Here is a 20,332-nt window from a genome sequence, read left to right on the forward strand (position 1 = left end):
AAAACTAATTGTTGAATTTAAACCTGATTCAAGATGGCAGCAAAATAATTCACATTTTTATAGACGTCGTACAAACACAAGACTTTTTAGTTTTTTTTAATGCTGAGTCCGTACACCTGTGCATACTTAGTGCTGTTATAATAAAATAGGATATTTAACTTGGTTTAAAAATAAAGTTCACCATAGAAGCACATGGAGATCTCTGTTCTCATTGTTCTCTTTGGTATCAGCTATAAATATACCTGCTCTACTTTAGTCTTGTTTTGTTACCTTTAGCTTTTAGCTACTGTTCTGTCATTTTAGACAATGTTCTGCTGTTTAGCGGTTAGCTACTGTTTTGCTACTTGAAGCTTTAAACTATAATTTAGCTAAATGTAGTGATTATTTTGCTAATTTTACCTTTGAGATCTGTTTTTTAATAACATTTTAGCATCTGTTCTATTCATTTTAGTTACTGTTTAGCTACTGTAAGCTATTTTACTGTTCTTTTGCTGCTTTTAGCTTTTAGCTGCTCTACTGTTGCTTTCAGCTTGTGTTCTGCTGCTATTATTAACTTTCAGGCTGCTCCTTGCTCCTTCACATTCTGTTTGTTTAGCTAGTATTTTGAACATTTTAGTTGTTTTTCTATTAATTTAGATTCTTGTGTTCTGTTCTTTAAAGCTTTTATTCTATTTTAGCTTGTTTTTTGTTCATTTTAACTTGTCAGAACATTTTAGCTTGTTTTGAGTAGTTTAGCTTGTATCATGTTCATTTTAGTGTATGTTTTGTTCATTTTAGCTGGTTTTCTGTTCATTTTAGCTTCTTGTGTTCTGTTCATTTTAGCTTGTATCTTATTTTAGCTTGTATCCTGTTTATTTAAGCATGTGTTCTGTGCATTTTAGCTAGTTTTCTGTTCATTTTAACTTTTTGTGTTCTGTTCATTTTAGCTTGTATCTTTTTTAGCTTGCATTTTGTTTTAGCTTGTATCCTGTTAATTTTAGCTGGCTTTCTGTTCATTTTAGCTTTTTGTGTTCTGTTCTTTTCAGATTTTATTCTATTTTAGCTCGTCTCCTGTTCATTTTAGCTTGTGTTCTGAACAATTTTGCTTGTTTTGAACATTTTAGCTCATTTCCTGTTCATTTTTAGGTTGTGCTGCGTTCATTTTAGCTTTGTGTTCTGTTCATTTGAGCTTGCATTTTATTTTAGCTCATATCCTGTTCATTTTAGCTTCTTGTGTTCTGTTCATTTGAGCTTGCATTTTATTTTAGCTTGCATTTTATTTTAGCTCATATTCTGTTCATTTTAGCCTGCTTTCTGTTCGTTTTAGCTTCTTGTATTCTGTTCATTTCAGCTTGTTTTCTGAACATTTTAATTTGTGTCATGTTCATTTTAGCGCATGTTCTTTCATTTTAGCTTGTTTTTTTTTATAGCTTGTGTTCTTCATATTTTAGCTTTTTCTTAATTATTTTTTTTAGCTTGTGTTCTGTTCTTAACCTCTGTCTGGCTGATTGTAGCCTTAGTTCTTCTTGTTTTAATGCTAAAAACTCACTTTAAGCATCTTCGGCCCATGTCAGTTGTTCAGCCCTCAGCGTTCTCACTGAGTCCTCTCGTTTGGATAAAAGCTCGTGTGGTGGACAGATGTGACAGCTGCACGTCACAAAACTCTGCCCTGTTCTCTGGAGATTAGCGACTGTTTACTTTTTGCGAAGGTGAATCAAAGATGCAAGGCTTGGAGCCGCGGGACCGCCTCCGCCCCTGCCAGGGCGACAGTGAGCAGAAAGAGCTGCGAACAGTGATCACATTAGCTCCCGAGTGTTTTATGGGCACCTCAGAGGGGAAATGATGAGATCTCAGGAAGCAAAACACGATTCATTATCGTTCTCTTTGATGCTGCAAATCAAACTTAAAGGTTAATATAACAAGCCCACCGAGGCGACATAAAAAACAACAAATATTGTAATTCAGACGCGGTGATTAAAGCTCCTTAAAAGACAAAAACAACCCAAACGCAACACGACCAACTGTGGGCTGCAGGCTCTGCATTAGGAGAGCGTTTCCAAACGAGTATTTGTTTTTCGCTGAGCAGACTGGCTCATTTGCAGAGGGGGAGTTTGTCGTGCCTCATTGATTTAGCAGTTGTCTGAGATTTCCCTCAGCGGAGAACAAAAAGGAAATAAAAAAACACAAAACAAACGGCAGCAAACCCCCTGACAGAGCTGGCAGAAGTAAAAAATAAATAAAAATAAAAAATCCTGATTAGTGGGAGGCTGTCACAGAGAGTACACACAAACAGTCACACTTATCCAGGCAAACAAAACAAACACACACTACAGGAATCTGCAGAAAGACAACGATGGAAAATCTCACATTTACTAATTAAAGGAAGAAAAACTGCGGCGATGATCAGCTGTGCACATAAAGCTCCACTGCACGCAGGAGGCAGTGCTTTATTTCCCACCAGAGGTTTGTGCCGTTGTGAGCGCTGCAGATAATAAACTGTGTTTGGTCAGACAGTATAAAAAAAGGGGTGGTGTTCAAATCGAGGCTGAGTGGGCTGATAGATTCTGGTCCTGCTGGGGAACAGGTGCCCTGATCAAGCAGGAAAGAATCAAATCATTTAGCAAAATAAAAGACCTCACATTCCAGAGTTTAGACTACAACCCTCTTTAATGATGAGAAAGGAGAGCTAGAGCCCTTTAGGTCAAACATGCAACCTCAGGCTCAGAGTTTAGGTTGTGAAGGCATCTCAAGATCTGTGAAACCAAGTTAAAGTAGTTAACGTTCACTGTCCAGGAAAATGGGGAACGTGGTAAAGAAGTGAAGAAGACAGTCCAGGCAGGATGGAGTCGATGGAGAACAGTTTAAGGAGTTATTTGTGACAAAAGGGTGGCAGCAAAGTTCAAAGGAATGTTTATAAGAGAATAGTAATACCAGACATGTTGTATGTCCTCTTGTAGCTCCTGAAACTCGCTGGCGAGAAAGAATCAACCTTGGAGAAGCTACAAGCTCGGCCCGGTGGCGTTGACCACAAAATTTGGCTCTTTGAAGTCACTATTGAGACGTACCATTTTAATTATAAGGCAGACAGAAATCAAGCAGTCGGCCTGATTGAAAGTAACTGTTGTTATTTGAATCTGGCTCCACCGTGTCGGCCTTGAATTGGCCAACTATCTCAAACACTCCTGGATATTTGGTGAACAAGAAGCTCTGCTCCCCACCCTCCCCTACCCGCTCCCTTCCCGAGGACATCTGTGGACCTGTATCAGAGCTGAGTCGGCTTGTAGACACTGCGCCATCTCTTATCAGGACTATGGAAGCATCTGGCAGTGTCCACGGACAAACTCACCGCCTTTGTCGCCCTTCCTCAGTGCATATATGTATCATGATGTCATCAGTATGTTGCTGTTTCTGTGCTGAGGTTTTATTTGGCAACTTTCCCACTGTGTTCCATATAGGACACAATGTGAAATATGATTTTTTTTTTTTTATATCTCCCCTTCCTCCCGTATTTCTCTTTTCCTATCTAAATGAAAAAGGTAGCGCCTCCCACGGGGCCGTGGCCTCGGACACCTCCGTCCCCCCATGTCTGTTTTACTCGGACGGGCTGCACTGAAATGTAATTTTGTTGTGCTTCGGTGCAATGACAATAAAGCTAATTCGGATTCTGATTCTAGTTTGGATACAGTGGCACTGACAACAAAAGTACTGCATACGGGACATTACATGCCCGTCGACAAACTTTTATTTAGAAATATGGCGATCTGTAGCAATGGTCTGGATGAGCAAAGACCTTGTATAAAGTTTGATCTTGAAGTTGGGGTAATGAACATTTTGTGTGACACGCTGTCCAGAAGAAGAAGAAGACAATGTCTAGTGGTGGGACAAATTTGTACAGGTTTTGTTAAATTATCTTGAGCAGCTCGGATGTTATGGCGGGACAACAGAAAGTTTATGCATGTACAAATGTCAATGGAAATTATTCCATACCATACCACTTCATTTATAAAGCACAAAAACGGCAGCAAGGCGAACCAACTCCTACATGTGTCCAGTTTACCACTTTTTTGTCCAAACAGGTCTCACTTGTAAATGAGTCTTAAAGGCTCAATGTGATTTATCTGTTTAAATAAAAGTTGAATGCATGAATGAACCCAAATAGCAAAGGTTACAGGATAAAATACATACAATCTACAAACTAATATTTAGATACGGCAATCTATACCAGTGGTCCAGATAAGCAAAGACGTATTCCATAATAAGTCCCGCCTTTGACAGGCACATAAAAAGACTGGAGACAGAACTGGAAAAGGCAGAGCTGAAGATGATGAGATTCTCCTTAGGAGTCACAAGAATGGATAAAAGAAGATTAGGAATGAGATCATCAGAGGTACAGAACCGGTTGAAGGATTGGGAGATAAAGTTATAGAGGCCAGACTGAGATGGTTTGGACATGTCCGGAGGAGGGACAGTGGGTATATTGGTAGAAGGATGTTAGAAATGCAGCTGTCAGGAAAGAGACAAAGAGGAGACATATGGATGTAGTTAGAGAGGACATGGAGGTAGTTGGAGGACAGAGGATGCAGAGGCGAGAGATGGAGGTGGATGGCTTACTGTGGCGACCCTTGAAGAGGGAACAGCCGAAAAACGACATATAAAACTGAGTTTTGTTAGAGTTGACTCTAAAGATAAATCAGTTGTAGATGTATGATTACTTTCTGATGGGTGGTTCATTAGATATTTTGCTAACACACACACATACAGACACAAATAACAACTCCATCCCCACTCAAGCTCCAGCAGGGCACACAGGAAGAGCTGTGATACGTCACTGAAATCATATTCTCTCATCAATACCTCATTAGGAATTTTCAGCACGCTACAGGAAGACAAAAAAACACAAAGTGAAAAATGACAACGTTTGACAGATATAATGACTCCATTATTTACACTCCATCCAACTCCTTCTTAATATTCTCCCAAAGAAATTGGGAAAAAATGCAAATCTTCCCAGTTTTATGGCATCAAGCGTACGCAGAACCCCAGCCTGAGTTGGGGTTTTCTTTCCTTTGTGGTTTTTTTTGTCTCATTTTAACACTGGTTGTGTCAACATGGAGAACCAAGCAGATAACAAGGTGGAGGAATGAGAAATAGGCTTCTGCTTGTGATTAACGAGGCATATTTAAAATAACGAACTCGTACCGTCACCAGACTTTTTCTTCTCTGCTGACATCTCGTTCTGCTCATCCTTTGAGTCCTGACAGATGCGGCACCTGAAACACCAGCGTAACCTTGTTTTGCAATCATTAAAACCATCACTGCAGCTGTAACACACTCTTATGAGTCATTAAATGTAAACATATTTGACTAATTTTAAACAGATATTTACATTTTAGCGCTGGTGTCAGCAGCTACAAATAATCTTTTGGAGTATATTCACGTAACTTTTTATGTAAAACAGGGTATTATATTAAAGAATAATGGTTTTCAGATTCCATAACAAATGTAAATGATGTCTGTACACAGAATATCAAACAGCGCAGCACTAAGTCTTTTTAAATGAGAGTAAATGGGCTTTCAGTGCTCGAGTTTAGCTTCCCATTTAGGCTCTGGAAAGCGTAACGCTATCATTGAACGACATCAGATAAGTTAAAGTTTTGTCTAATACTGCTGAAAGGCATAATATCCAAGGCTGTATTTACCCAAATCGACATGGCAGCTTATCCCTTGGGTGTCCAGCGCTGTCCTCAGCAGGGAAGAAAGAGATGCTGCCTTCATAGAAGTTGTGACGCAGAAAGGTTTTTACTCCTGTGGGAAAAATAAAAAAATTATACATATATATGTATATGTGTGTGTGTGTGTGTGTGCGTGTATATATATATATATATATATATATATATATATATATATATATATATATACACACGCACATACATACAGGTGCTGGTCATAAAATTAGAATATCATGAAAAAGTTGATTTATTTTCAGTAATTCTGTTCAAAAAGTGAAACTTGTATTATATATTCATTCATTACACACAGACTGATATATTTCAAATGTTATTGATGATGATTTAATGTTGATGATTATAACTGACAACTAATGAAAACCCCAAATTCAGGATCTCAGAAAATTAGAATATTACTTAAGACCAATTTAAAAAAAGGATTTTTAGAAATGTTGGCCAACTGAAAAGTATGAACATGAAAAGTATGAGCATGTACAGCATCAATACTTAGTTGGGGCTCCTTTTGTCTGGATTACTGCATCAATGCAGCGTGGCGTGGAGTCGATCAGTCTGTGGCACTGCTCAGGTGTTACGAGAGCCCAGGTTGCTCTGATCGTGGCCTTCAGCTCTTCTGAATTGTTGGGTCTGGTGTATCACATCTTCCTCTTCACAATACACCATAGATTTTCTATGGGGTTAAGGTCAGGCGAGTTTGCTGGCCAATTAAGAACAGGGATACCATGGTCCTTAAACCAGGTACTGGTAGCTTTGGCACTATGTGCAGGTGTCAAGTCCTGTTGGAAAATGAAACCTGCATCTCCATAAAGTTGGTCAGCAGCAGGAAGCATGAAATGCTCTAAAACTTCCTGGTAGATGGCTGTGTTGACCTTGGACCTCAGAAAACACAGTGGACCAACACCAGCAGATGACATGGCACCCCAAACCATTACTGACTGTGGAAACTAGACACTGGACCTCAAGCAACATGGATTCTGTGCCTCTCTTCTCTTCCTCGAGACTCTGGGACCTTGATTTCTGGAAAAAAAAATTAAAATTTACTTTCATCAGAAAACATAACTTTAGACCACTCAGCAGCAGTCCCAGGTGAGACGCTTCTGACGCTGTCTCTTGTTCAAGAGTGGCTTGACACAAGGAATGTGACAGCTGAACCCATTGTCTTGCATACACTTGAGCGTGGTGGTTCTTGAAGCACTGATTCCAGCTGCAGTCCACTCTTTGTGAATCTCCCCCACATTGGAACGGGTTTTGTTTCACCATCCTCTCCAGGGTGCAGTTATCCCTATTGCTTGTCAATTTTTTCTACCGCATCTTTTCCTTCCCTTCGCCTCTCTATTAATGTGCTTGGACACAGAGCTCTGTGAACAGCCAGCCTCTTTAGCAATGACCTTTTGTGTCTTGCCTTCCTTGTGCCAGGTGTCAATGGTCGTCTTTTGGACAACTGTCAAGTCAGCATCTTCCTCATGATTGTGTAGCTACAGAACTAGACTGAGACCATTTAAAGGCCTTTGCAGATGTTTTGAGTTAATTAGCTGGTGAGAGTGTGGCACCAGGTGTCTTCAATATTGAACCTTTTCACAATATTCTAACTTTCTGAGATACTGAATTTGGGGTTTTCATTAGTTGTCAGTTATAATCATCGACATTAAAATAAATAAACATTTGAAATATATCATTCTGTGTGTAATAAATGAATATAATATACAAGTTTCACTTTTTGAATGGAATTACTGAAATAAATAAACTTTTTTATGATATTCTAATTTTATGACCAGCACCTGTATGTATGCTCATCAGCCTTAGCAAACAGAAAAATGACTAACTCAGTCACTTCTACAGATATTGGCATGTTAGTAGCTGATAGAGATCCCTAACACATACTTTGCTAAACATACTGCTCCTCTTCAGTCAGTTGTTTTTTGTAAATGGGTCTTTATGTGGAAAAGTTAACAACGCAGGTTTTGATATTTTTTACCCTTTTAAAGTGTGGCTCTAATTTTTTTTTTAAATCCCTCTGTATGGTTGGCCTCAGTTTTATTTGGTTGGATTTCATATCTTGCATTTTTTAGAATCGCACGAGTTCCAGGTTTTATGTGTAGTCTCCATGGGTGAACACGTTGGTCTCAGCGAAGATGCAGCAGAAGCACCGACTTCTACAGGCCAGAGGCTGTGTTAGATTTATATATTTAATCCTCCAAAGTCTGTATCCAGAGGAAACTTAAAGTTATGTTGTCATAAAACAAGGCTGTGTGAGATCAGGAAGCTCTAAAGACGATCAGAGACGTTGCATTTTCTGAAGTAATTTAATGACTTTGCTGAAATTTGCTGAAGAAGTTGAAACTGAGTTGTGAACACTTGCTAAAAAAAGGAAAATTGTGCATTAGCCTTCACATTATCGTTTCAGCAAGTGTAGAAAATGATTGCTGACATACCTGACAGGTCGTATCTGGTAGGTCCGAGCCATCTCCGTCTCTCACTGTCTGCCTGTAAATCCCCATAGAAACCATAGCCGAGCAAAGAGACGGAGTATCTGAGGAAGACGTCATTGTGGTGAACTGAACACACGTCCATGGGCTGGGAATCACCTGTTAAATGGGAAATACAGTCAGCCTCTTGGTGATTGGAATCTGCAACCAAGATGGATCTAAACCCAGCAGCCATAATGATCATTTCCAGGTTCTCTTTTGTTTTGTGCACAATATTATCAGATAACACACGTTCTTATTTGGGACTCCCACTCACCCACAATGATGTGTAAGGCGGAAGTAACTGGATCGTTTGTTCCCACAGTGGCGAAGCAGACACAATCAGTCGACCCTATTAATCAAAAGACGCAAAAAGAAAAAATACTAGCGTTTTATGAAAGTTTCTATCACTCCCAACAACATGATTCTGAACATTAATGTTCACTTTGGTTATAGATGAGATTATTTTTATCCATACAGGCTGGTTTGGACAGTTGTCCTGTTCTAGTCATGCATATTTCTCAGATTTCACAGATCTACTACATAATCTGTTAGTACTTGGAGTAAATGTTCAGGAAGTCTCATCTATTAACAAACCAAACTTAAGTCAAACATCTGTAGAACGGACTTGGTTTTGCCATTTTCATGGCGATTAAAGGGGATTGGTCGAGTTAACGCTAAAAGTTGAATTGTAGGTGTTCACTACATGATTACTTTGAGAGTTTATTTAAAATGTTTCCAACGGTTCATGAGCTACTTCGGAAAATAAATTATGCAACACATATAATGCACAAGAGAGGCACCACACCTGTTTTGGCCCAATACTTGTCTTTTAGTACCTTCTTTTGAGAATATTTCACGCTTGTTTAGAGTGATTTCCATTTACCACTGACAACTGTGAACATGTGTTTATGATGTCTAACCCGGAAAACAGGCAAATTGTTTACATGCTGGAGGAGCTGATTGAGCTTTTCAAATCCATTTTTAAGACCCTACATTCCCCGTGGAGCACTGTCAAATACACAGCAGGAACATCAGCAATGCATAATAATGTGCTTATGTGAGACGTAAAAGGTATGTTTTTCTGACTCTGCCACTGTACCATGAGTTCAGACTGTACAGAGAGGAAGACGCAGCAGGCGGAGTGGTACGAATCAAAATGCAGCATTTGGTCGGCTTTCTTTACACTGAATGACAAGACTCTGCTGAAACTCTTCACAACCTACACAACCAATGTGAATGTTGGTGGACGGCAGCAAATTTGATGATGCTATGCTCTTGTGCTCACCAAAAAGGTTTGGTGTGTCTACGTTCTCCTGTGTTTTGTCAGTAACACGTTCTCTTGATCGCCCTTGAACGTTAGTAGTTGTAAACACTCTAAAGAATATATATGTTGGTTTAGTGCTTACCTGTAACCTAAACATTTAAGGAGTAAACATTTCTAATAATCACGTTAAAAGTTACAAATGTTGTCTTTGGTGCCTGTTTGTTTTCCAAATATATTGGTGTGTGTGAATGACGGGGATTAACTTAAAACACTTTGTAGAACGGTGCTTTATGAAGTCCTGTCCATTTCCTTGTATTAGTTAATTTTTCTGTCAATGGGTGCATGGGTAACATATGGAAACAAAACACTGTGACCATAGTTTGTAATACCGCTGTTACAGAATGGTTTAGCAACCATTGTAGAAGTAAGTATAATGAGGAGTCTACAGAGTTTTCAATATGCAGATGATTTATTTATTTAAGTGTATAGGAGGTCCTAGCCAGGCTACAAACACAAAGCCCCAATGCAATAACGCAATCCTCGTAGGACTTCAGCAGTGTCTTTGTTTGCTACAGGTCCAATTTACTAAGAGAAAGTAAAGAAACATATACTGAATTTATTCTATGCTAATGTTGAATACATAGAAACGTCTTGAGTTCCACTGCAGTAAGGACTAGTACAATAGGTCTCTGCTACTCCTCACAAAGTAGTAGTCACTCGTGGCATGAAAGGCTGGTGATGAGCACAATTAAATGTCTTTCAAAGCTCCAACCAAGAACACCCAACTTGGCTGAATGATTTTATTAGGCAGAAGTAAAGAGAGACGGCAGTCAAGAAGTTAACTAATCTTGTCTCTCTGGGCTCTCATCAGCACTCTTCAGCCAACAAATGAAGGATAAGAAGCATTCCCGCCTTGTGAGAAATGTTGAGTTTGATATTAAATCTTTCAACTTGAGAGGTAATAAGGCTCTATCTCTCTCTCTTCGCCCTTGCGGAGTAATTTTAGACCTATCTACCCAACTTTGATCATCTTCAAGTGGTAATATGGAGCTACTGCCACTGATGAAAGACGGAGTGAGAGTGGAGGGAAGAGAGAGAAATCTAACTAGTAATGTTTTGAGCTGGCTCACAGAAGCGTGACAGGGGAGATCAGGCTGTCATTTGAAGACGGACACACAGATGAATAAGAAGATGAGCTCCCTCTTTGCCTTCTTGAGCGTTCTATGAATATCACTTATCTGGCCTTTGCTTTCTATCCTCTGAGCTCCATAATCTCATCTAAACACTTTGCTGCCGACAGCCAGGCAGTGCTTCTTTTTTCCCGCTGGATGTAAAAATTGTGACATTAAGCCACAGTTTTAGTCTTCTAAAGCTACCCCAAACAAGCCAAGTCTCTTTGAAAGAGTACAGCTGGTGCACATGACGATCAGCCCTCGAACACTTGATGTTTTATTCCCCTTCAGTTACTCAAGCTCAGTAGGCTGTTGGCATATTCAGAGGAGAGAACTGCCACAATCCTCAACTGAGAAGCTCCAGTTTTTATCTGCATTTCCCCTAAAAATGTCTCGCCAGTCAGATCATCTTTATCACTTTAGCTACAATGATGCTTGTGATGTTTAGCTTTGCTCCAAAACGATATTTTTGCTGTGAATTCTGAGCAACATGCATTAATTTATTGCGCTGCTTGAAAACCTTCGCTGATGGTTTGTAACAATGTTGTTGAAGCATTGGATGCTAAGGATTATTGTGCTGCACTTTATTTAGACCTGTCTAAAGCTTTTGACACTGTGGACCATGACATCTTATGTCATAAGTTCTCTGAAATTGGTTTCTCAGATCACACTGGTTGGTTCTCTAATTATCTCTCAGATTGGAGGCAAGGTACGATACTCCTTCCAGCTATCTAACTGTTAACAACGGTGTACCACAAGGTTCATTCTTAGGACCCACAATCTTCACAATCTACATAAGTAATGTAAGTGAGATTATCCCTGATCATCCTTACATTTCTATCCCGATGATACAGTTGTTTATTGTCAAGCTAAAACGGTAGCTAAGGTTTTCCAGCCTTTACAGTCTGCTTTTGACATCATCCAGTCAGATTTGTTCGGTCTCAAACTGGTGCTAAATGCTGACAAAACCAAAGGGATGTTGTTTTCAAACAGGAAGTATGTTCCATCAGTCCTTCCTTCTTTTTTATCTTCGAACGGTCTTCCTATTAAGTTTGTTGGGTATCTTGGTCGACTCTCATCTCTCTTTTAAGCCCCATGTCGAACACTTAGTAAAGAAACTACAAGTAAAACGGTTTCATTTTCAGAAATAGATCCTGTCTAACTCTGAATGCTAGGAAACACCTTGTAACTGTGACTTTCCTTCTGTGGTGACATTATCTAAATGAATGCTCCTACAAGCACTCTGCAGATGTTGGACGCTGTCTATCATGGTGCGCTAAGATTCATAACAACTTCAATTTCAACTTGTCTGCTGGCCTCCTTAGATAGAGAACTTTACTAATTGGCTTTTATGTATGTGAATGTTTCTGTAAAGTGCCCTGAGACAACTTTGTTGAGATTTGGCGCTATATAAATAAACTGAATTGAATTGAATTGATAACTGGCTGCAACCACCGTACCCATCATTGCACCCTGTATTCACTGGTTAACTGGTCACCATTAACTTCACGCAGACTATCTCACTGGTACATTTTCATCTTTAAATCACTTCTTGGTCTGTTGCCTTCATATATTTCCTCCTATATGTCACTTTGTGAGTGCAGCTACAGCGTGCGCTGTAGGACATTATTAGATGCAGTGTACATTGCCACCTACTGGCATATCATTGCTATTACAGCATTTTGTTGGAAAACAAATATGCTGTAATAGCAATGATATGCCAGTAGGTGGCAATGTCATCAGCATTAACAATGACTCAAAACAAACATTATGGACATGACTAGACACTTAGCCACTTTTTTCCTAAGCTTTATCAATGTCCTTGTGCGTCGTTGGCTGATGCACTACCACCAATCAGATTCATTAAAGATATATGAGCACAACTGATGCAACACAATACAATGCCATTCAGTATAAGTTTGATTTAAAGCATGCAGCAGAGCAAAGTAGTGGTTGCCCTACCGCAAGAAAGTTGCTGATTCAAACCAACTGCCAAAGCCCACCTGCAGGGATGATCCCGATGCGTAAAGAACATGGCACCAATTCAGCTTCTGTCTGGTTTTGGTCTACATTGTGGTCCGTTTGGGTCCTGGTAACCAACCCATGCAGGATCTCACTGAACATCCCATCTCCGCCCACACAGACCACCCTGGAGAGATGAAAGGACATTAACAACTTAAATTTGTCATGAGTTTATTTTCTGATTTACCTCAGAGCATAGTTCTCTACTGGTTGTCACATAATGTGTTGTTACATACACGTGCGTTCGCAGTAAGATGCAAAGTCCTGAAGAAAAAAATGACTTCATAGTAAAAAAAAAACTCTGACAATAATGAAACAAGGCAGCTGTGAAATCCTACAATAAATAAGAATATCACACTGTGCCACCAGGCATTACAGCTTCCTGCGTCTAACTCGAAACCCACTGAAATGCATCTATAAATTACATGTACTGCAGGAAAAAAGCATAATGGACTCTAACCCTGCTTTTGGTGTAACAAATATAAGATGAATGGGAGTCGAAACAACAAGGCACTCAGAGAGGTGAAAAAAAAGAGCCCTTTTAGTTCACTTGGCTTTTCGCTTTGCTCTAACAATTTACAATTTGAGCTGAAAATATAGCCTTTATGCATGTCAAAGATTTGTCACTCTTAATGTATTGTAGTTACAGCAAAGAATGCTAGAGAGCAGAGGGAGCTATACAGCAAGCTTACAATTACACCGGTCTCTCTTGTAAATGAGTCCTTGTGACTCAATGAGACTAATCTGTATAAATAAAGGTTAAATTAAAAAAATATATAGCAGTAAGTGATACAAGAGTACTGCATCGCCCGGTGACAAACTATAGTAAACTAGAGAAACTGCATTTCCTGCTAAAATGCAGTGTGAATGCTTACTGCTGAAGAACTTGCTGAAAAACCAGTTGAAATTAGCTAAAAACATGCTGAAATGTAGCTGAAATGGAAGAACAATTCTAAATTGGCAGAAGAAAGTAGAAAGAACACATGAATTAGGTTTAAATAAGCAGAAATTAGCATACAAATTGGAAAATTTGCTGAAAAAGCTAAAATTAGCAACAAAAAAAAAAGCTGAAAACGCAGAAAGAAGCTGAAACTACCAGAAGGAAGTGGAACGAGCTGAAATGAGCTAAAAAATGTGATTTAAGGTGAAAAAATTAAATTAAGCACAAAACAGCTAAAAGAAGTAGCTGAAATAGCAGAAAAAGCTGAAACTAGTCTAAATAAGCTGAAAGGAGCATAACAAGCTGAAATTAGCACAAATAAGTTAATTAGGCTGAGCGTAGCAGAAAAGACCACGAAAAGCTTGAATTTATCTGAAACAGCTGAAATTAGCTTAAAAATGCTAAAAAGTAACTGAAAAGGTAGAACAAGTTTCAATTGGCAGAAAAAAACAGAAAGAATATGTTTGTCCAATTAGGCTGAAAGAAGCTGAAATGAACACAAAAAGTGGAAATTATCTGGAAAAGCTTAAATTAACAAAAACAACAAAACTGCTGAAAAGTAGCTTAAAAGGCAGAAAGAAGCTTAAGTTACAAGAAAGAAGTGGAGAGAGCACATTTTTGCTGAATTGAACTAAAAAAAGTTGAAATGAGTGCAAAAAATGTGGAATTATTTGAAAATGCTAAAATTAGCAAAAGAAGAGCTATATAAAAGCTGAAATAGAAGAAAAGACTTAAACTAGTATAAATAAACTAAAAGGGGCATAACAAGCTGAAATTAGAAGAAAGAAGTTGGATGAACCACAAAAATGTTGTAATTAGCAGAATCGGAAAGGAGCACAAAACAGCTGAAAAAAACCCCAGCTGAAAGTAGCTGAAACAAAGTTAAAAGTTGCACAAAGAAGCTGAATCAGAACAAAATGTGAAAGGAGCAGCAAAAGGTTGTAAACAGATCTAAAGATCTGACGGATGTAAAATGAGCTCAGTTCATTTACTATGAGGAAAAAAAATGGCAGAAAAGGCTAAATATTTCAAAAAGCTAAAGTTACACCAATACTAAAAGTCACAGCTGGATTGTCCTGAAAGAGCTGAATGGTTTGATTTATGATTTGTTGAAATAGCTTGAAAACGTACGGAAGAATAATGGATCACAATACTGTGAATGCTTCATAAACATTCACACTATTAAAGACAACAAGCAACAACCTTGTACATTTGACCTTGATTTGTGACCTTGACCTTAGAGCTGGGGTGATGAAATGTATTTGTGACAATCCATCTATTGCTGATGTTTATGAAGTTTTGTTAAATTGTCTTAAATGGATATGAGTTATGGGCGAGAGAAGAGAAAGTTGCCGGGCGGATGTAGACTTTACCGCAATACATCCACCTTTTGACGGGCGTATAAAAACAAACAAAAAAATCAAGAGGAGACATCACAATCAATAAATTTAATGAAAAGAAGCAGATCATTAGCAATCATTAATCTACTTTACACAGATTACAGAACAAAGGATCTTTAAAAGGCTTCGCGTCAGCTTTATTAAAACCTAAAATGACGAGTCAGCAAAACTCTAAAGCAAAATGCTGCAAGCTGCAGTTCTCTGTATGAAGTACTCACCCGTCATATTTGTCTAGATCGGCCTCTGTTTTCAAGTGGTCTCTGGCATGATTAGCTCGCTCTGTAACTGCAGAAACCAATTAAACGGCAAGCGTTAGCGCAATAAAAGGCAAACAAAATCACTGAACCTTTTTTTTTTTTTTTGGACTGCTACTGTAAGTGAGCTTCTATGGGCACTTTAATATACAAGACGCAGAAAAGGCTGTGCATGTTTGTTCACCACTGAGCAGATTAATATTCAGAAAACGCCAAGGCACAGAGGCGCAAACGGCCTAATTCAGCTATTGTACTGTAAATTAACAAAATGAACCCTGAGACAGACAAAACAAAAACAGCATTTCAAGAGTAAATCTGTTTAGCAGTCGTTATAATGCCGGCACAAATATAATCATTGCAATTCAAAGCAGCTATAGGAACTCCGGAGTGAATAGTGCTCACTCTGACGGACCATCAATACTCCAGACTCTGTGTTGCAGTAGCAAAACACTTATTGAATAATAGATGTGTTTGGATACCCGAGCCTATCAAGTATCACGGCTTTCATTAAGGTGGTGGAGTGATTAATGCAGCCATAAGCAAATTCATATCCTTGCGAGGCTCCTCGACCCCTCAGAGAGGCCGCGGTGGCAGCAGAGATCTATACGGCGGCTGGCGAGGCTCATTTTTTATTTAAATGTTGTGGAATGCCACTGATAGGGACCCACCAATCACGTCCGTAAAGATGCCGGCTCGCCGGAACACCGGAGCCACCTTCTGCTCGTAAATACGCTCCCCACGCTGCTTTCCTCCGTATGGATTGATGTACACCAGCAGGCTCTTTGGACGGTCGGCTGCAAAGTGAATGATGGTCGCAGAAAACGTTATTTTTATTTTTGCTTTGACAACAGCTTGATTAGGTTTTCATTAAGTAAAGACACATTCAACCTGTCCTGAACTCCAAGCACGCAGCTTGATGAATAAACGGCGCCTCCGCTAACGGTGAAAGGAGTATGAAGCGACGCAGAGGCACTGCATCATTTGGTGATAAACCTACAGCGTGCTGCAATGGAGAATACTAAATGGCTTGTTTAGTGCGTGTGTACAAGACTGGATTTGAGACCAAAACAAACTGAAGAAATTGGAGTGGATCAAACGTTAAACGAGCAAAAAGTGCTCCATATTGTTTGGCAATAAGACAAAAGTTCCATTAGAGTACATAAATGGGTTGTCGGTGGGTGATGTAGAGGAGTTCTCTGGAGGAGACTTGACTATTAGAAACACAGACTTCATCTTCACAATGAATGTGGCCAATTTTCTCCTGCTGCTTAATCGTCAAGCAAAGTAGGAGCAGGACCACATCAGATGGATTAAACCGTCCTTAACGTCTTATTTTGAAGGTTTGAAAGGTGCCACCATGTAATTTTCTGTGTGCATACGTTTATGTGTCTATTAGCAAAATATCTATTGAACCACTGGACTGATTTAATGAAATGAACATAAGTAATCGCCGGAAGAACATCTACAGATGGTGTAGGGGCAGCTGACTCGGGACCCGAAGGTCCTGAGTTCGATCCCCGGTCATTGCACATCTCGTGGTGTCTCTGAGCAGGACACCTTATCCCCAGTTGCTCCCCGAGCACTTTCCATAGCTGCCCACTGCTCCACCTGGTGGCGGATGGGTTAAAAGCAGAGAGCCAATTTCGCGAATGTATGGGAACATACAATGATGACGATACATAACACATTACGTTACAACCCATTCATTGTTGGAGTCAACATAATTCAAGATGGCTGCCACTGTTAATTGACCTTAGCAGTGTTTCCCCTACCATGGTACAAGCGGGGCACCTCGCCCCGTCGCGCCCTGCCTACCGAACTGTTTGGACAGACAAAAAAGTGATGAATATGACAACAAGTTTCCTAACAAGACTCTCACTCCTTGACCGAGGAAAGATCACCTGAAAATGAAAAAAAAAAAAACAACACCCCGCACATAAGCACATAGTGACGCAGACATTCCGCAGGGGAGGGGAGACGACAAGGGCGATGAGCGTGTCCAAGGACGCTCCCAGAGGCACTGCAAGAGTTCTGATAAGAACGGTATGATCAGCCAGTTCCCTCTGGTGAGATCCGTAAACACTCTCGAGGGTACCGAGATCGACCTAGGACAGCACCAGAGAGAAACCGAGAGTCCTGAAACGATGACGGTGTTTATTCAGCCGGATCCCTCTGATTGGTCCACAGATTTCCTCTGTGGGAGTGGGGGGGAGGAGTGTGCAATAAAGGCACGTTACCTAAAAAGCTAAAGGCAACGCTGCGCCTTCCCTCACGTTGCCCCCAACCCGCCTGCTCGATAACTCGTTACAAACAGCGTTCAGCTCAGACGTGTCTCCGCCTCCTCCCTCCCCGCCCCCGACAAAAATCAGAGGAGACGAGTGCCCCGCCATGGCAAGTTGGGAACCACTGCTTAGCCAGCACAGAAAAGGCTACAACTCAGCCAGATTTACATATACTGAGCTAAAATTTGGAGTGGTAGTAGCTGAGAGTTCCCTCTACCACATAGCCTGAGCACTAACGTATCACCCAATCACTGAAAGTCTGCATTCCAGATGTTGTGAATTTATCCTTCTAACTGCAGCAGTTCACACATTTAAGGATAAGTAACATTGACATAGATATGATGTCATCAACTCAATTAGTTAGATTACTGGAGCTCAATACAAATGTAAGAGACTTTGATCTTTGACATGCTGCATAATCATCTTTCTCTTGTCCTCATCTGACCTGAGTGGAGCTTAGCCACTCGGTTTTGTCCAGAACGCTCATAGATGTTCCATCATTTATGATTCATAGGTCAAAGTCCATCACCGTATCTGATGGAGGAAGTTATTAGAGAGCACATACTGAGTAATGACAGCAGCTCGTTCGTGGCTCGGACCCACTGCTCACACTGCTCCTGGTTGGCACAGTGAAATGTGACGTCGCTGCACTGCTTCTGGTGTGGGCGGAGCTTCCTCACGAAGGAAACTGGAAAGAAGCACAACAGAGCACCATGAAAACCAGCCTTTCAAACCTTCCATGCCAGAGTGTTAAACTAAGATCATGTGATGTAAAATGACAGAGGTAGAGATAATTTGGTCATGTGATACTACAAGAAGTGCCGGCTCAAATCTTAACTCAATATCTACAAACCTTGAGATCTAGACATTTTTGTGATTGATCATTCTTATTAGCTGTGGCAGCCATCTTGAATCAGGTTCTCTCCAAATGTTAATGAGCTGTAGATGTACATCAAATGATTAATTTCTGAGAGTCTCATCTTAATCCGTCCAGTGGTTCATGGGATATTTTGCTAACAGACAAACATGGGCTGAGTCCAGTAGTCGATGCTAGAGTTTTAAGCTAAGGTCTTGTGCAATGAGTGGCACTTGAAGTACATGTTGTGAATGACTGTCAGCTACTACCACTCTTAAGTTTTACCATAATATCTAGAAAACTGACAAAATTATAAACATCTTTGTGTATTAAAGATGAGTTGGCTATGGCAGCCATCTTGAACTGTGTTTGCTCCAAATGTAGTTATAGATGCACAATTCGGTAAGATATTTCTGTTCGTCGAAATGTGTCCAGTGGTTCAATGGATATTTTGCTAACACACAGATAGTAGTACAGAAGCTGATGGTTCTTCATCCTTAAACAATGATCTTAACAATCAGTTAGCGCTCAGATTACGTGTTTGAGGTCAGCCTCAGCTACTACCAAACCAAGTTTTACCTCAAGATCTGTAACATTGACCAAGTTATAGGTGTTTTGAAGTTCAGCTGGCTATGGTGGCCATCTTGAATTGGGTTTGCTCTAAAAGTTAACCAGTTGTAGAGGAACGTGTAGCAATTACTTTCTGTGAAGCTGTTCATGTGATATTTTGCTAACAGACAAGCCCAAAAACATATAGCCTTCACCTTATGCAGCGATTAGAGACGAGTTTTCATATCATGATGTACAGTGTTATCTAAATACTCAAATACCCAGCATGCAGCTGAGTTTTGCTACAGTTCAGCCCAGACCCGAACATGAACCCTCGTTTTTCCAAGTGGGTCAATCAGATGTTTTAATGAAAGAAGAGTACAAAATGGAGGGAATGAGGAAGAAGTGAAGCAGAACGGTACAAAAAGTGGATCTTCATAAAGAACATTCCTGAAATATTTACATGAAGCAGCAGAAACTCCCTCACTAAGCACGTTGACAGCAGATCCACTCAGTCAGCATTTCACAGTCAAATTATCCCACTAAGCACTTCTTTACAGCGCAAGTACAGATGGAGCTAAGAGTCTCTGAAGAGAGCTGGATCTTAAGGATCCGTTCCTTTTAGAACGAGTCAGTTCAATTCAGTTTATTTGTATAGCACCAAGTCACAACAGAAGTCATCCCTGCGCACTGAGCAGAAACATTCGTATACAAAAATAATAACGGCTTTGACAGAGCTCTCATTTTGAGCAAGCATGACGGAGACGGTGGCAAGGAATAACTCCCTCATGAGGAAGAAACCTTTAGCAGAACCAGGCTCAGGACAAGCGGCCATCTGCTTTGACTGGCTGGGTTTGAGAGGAACAGATACACAATGGCAGGTTGAGAATCACATGTTAAGATAGAAATATTATCAAATAAAAACTATTAAATTTTAACAATTCACTTGAAGAAATTAGGTCCATTTGTCCTCTAGTAGTCTAAGCCTATAGCAGCATAACAAGCCAACCCTAACTAAAGGATTTATCAAAAAGGAAAGTCTTAAGCCCAGTCTGGAAACTGGTCAATGCAGTCTGAGAGCGAAGTGCTCTGTTGGGAAAATATGGAACAATAAGATCGGTAATATAAGATGGAGCTAGGTTGTTGGGGGTTTTGTAGGTTAGAAGTAAGATTTTGAGTTAAATTCTGGATTTGACAGAAGCTAAAATGGAGAGAGATGATCTCTCCCACTAACTCCAGTTAGCATTTTGGATCAACTGAAGACTTTTTAAAGAAGTATTTGGACACTCGGAGAACAAACCATTGCAATAGTCCAGTCTAGACGTGACAAATGCACGAACCAGTTTTTCTCCATCATTTTGAGGTAAGATGTTTCTAATTTTAGCGATATTACGCAGCTAGT

General features: G+C 39.9%; 1 protein-coding gene across 1 annotated transcript in view; it reads right to left on the minus strand.

Annotated features, from left to right (window-relative positions):
* cerk (ceramide kinase) overlaps positions 1 to 20,332 on the minus strand; it is a 58,075-nt gene that overhangs the window by 16,094 nt on the left and 21,649 nt on the right. The window contains exons 3-10 of the mRNA XM_037696063.1: positions 18,091 to 18,213; positions 15,912 to 16,037; positions 15,208 to 15,274; positions 12,631 to 12,776; positions 8,466 to 8,540; positions 8,156 to 8,308; positions 5,679 to 5,784; positions 5,179 to 5,249 (exon numbers count right to left, since the gene is read on the minus strand). Of these exons, the coding sequence (XP_037551991.1) occupies positions 5,179 to 5,249; positions 5,679 to 5,784; positions 8,156 to 8,308; positions 8,466 to 8,540; positions 12,631 to 12,776; positions 15,208 to 15,274; positions 15,912 to 16,037; positions 18,091 to 18,213 (867 nt within the window). The remainder of the gene's footprint in view (positions 1 to 5,178; positions 5,250 to 5,678; positions 5,785 to 8,155; positions 8,309 to 8,465; positions 8,541 to 12,630; positions 12,777 to 15,207; positions 15,275 to 15,911; positions 16,038 to 18,090; positions 18,214 to 20,332) is intronic.

The sequence above is a fragment of the Nematolebias whitei genome, chromosome 22 (assembly GCF_014905685.2).
Source record: "Nematolebias whitei isolate Nwh7 chromosome 22, NemWhi1, whole genome shotgun sequence".
Lineage (NCBI taxonomy): Eukaryota > Metazoa > Chordata > Actinopteri > Cyprinodontiformes > Rivulidae > Nematolebias > Nematolebias whitei.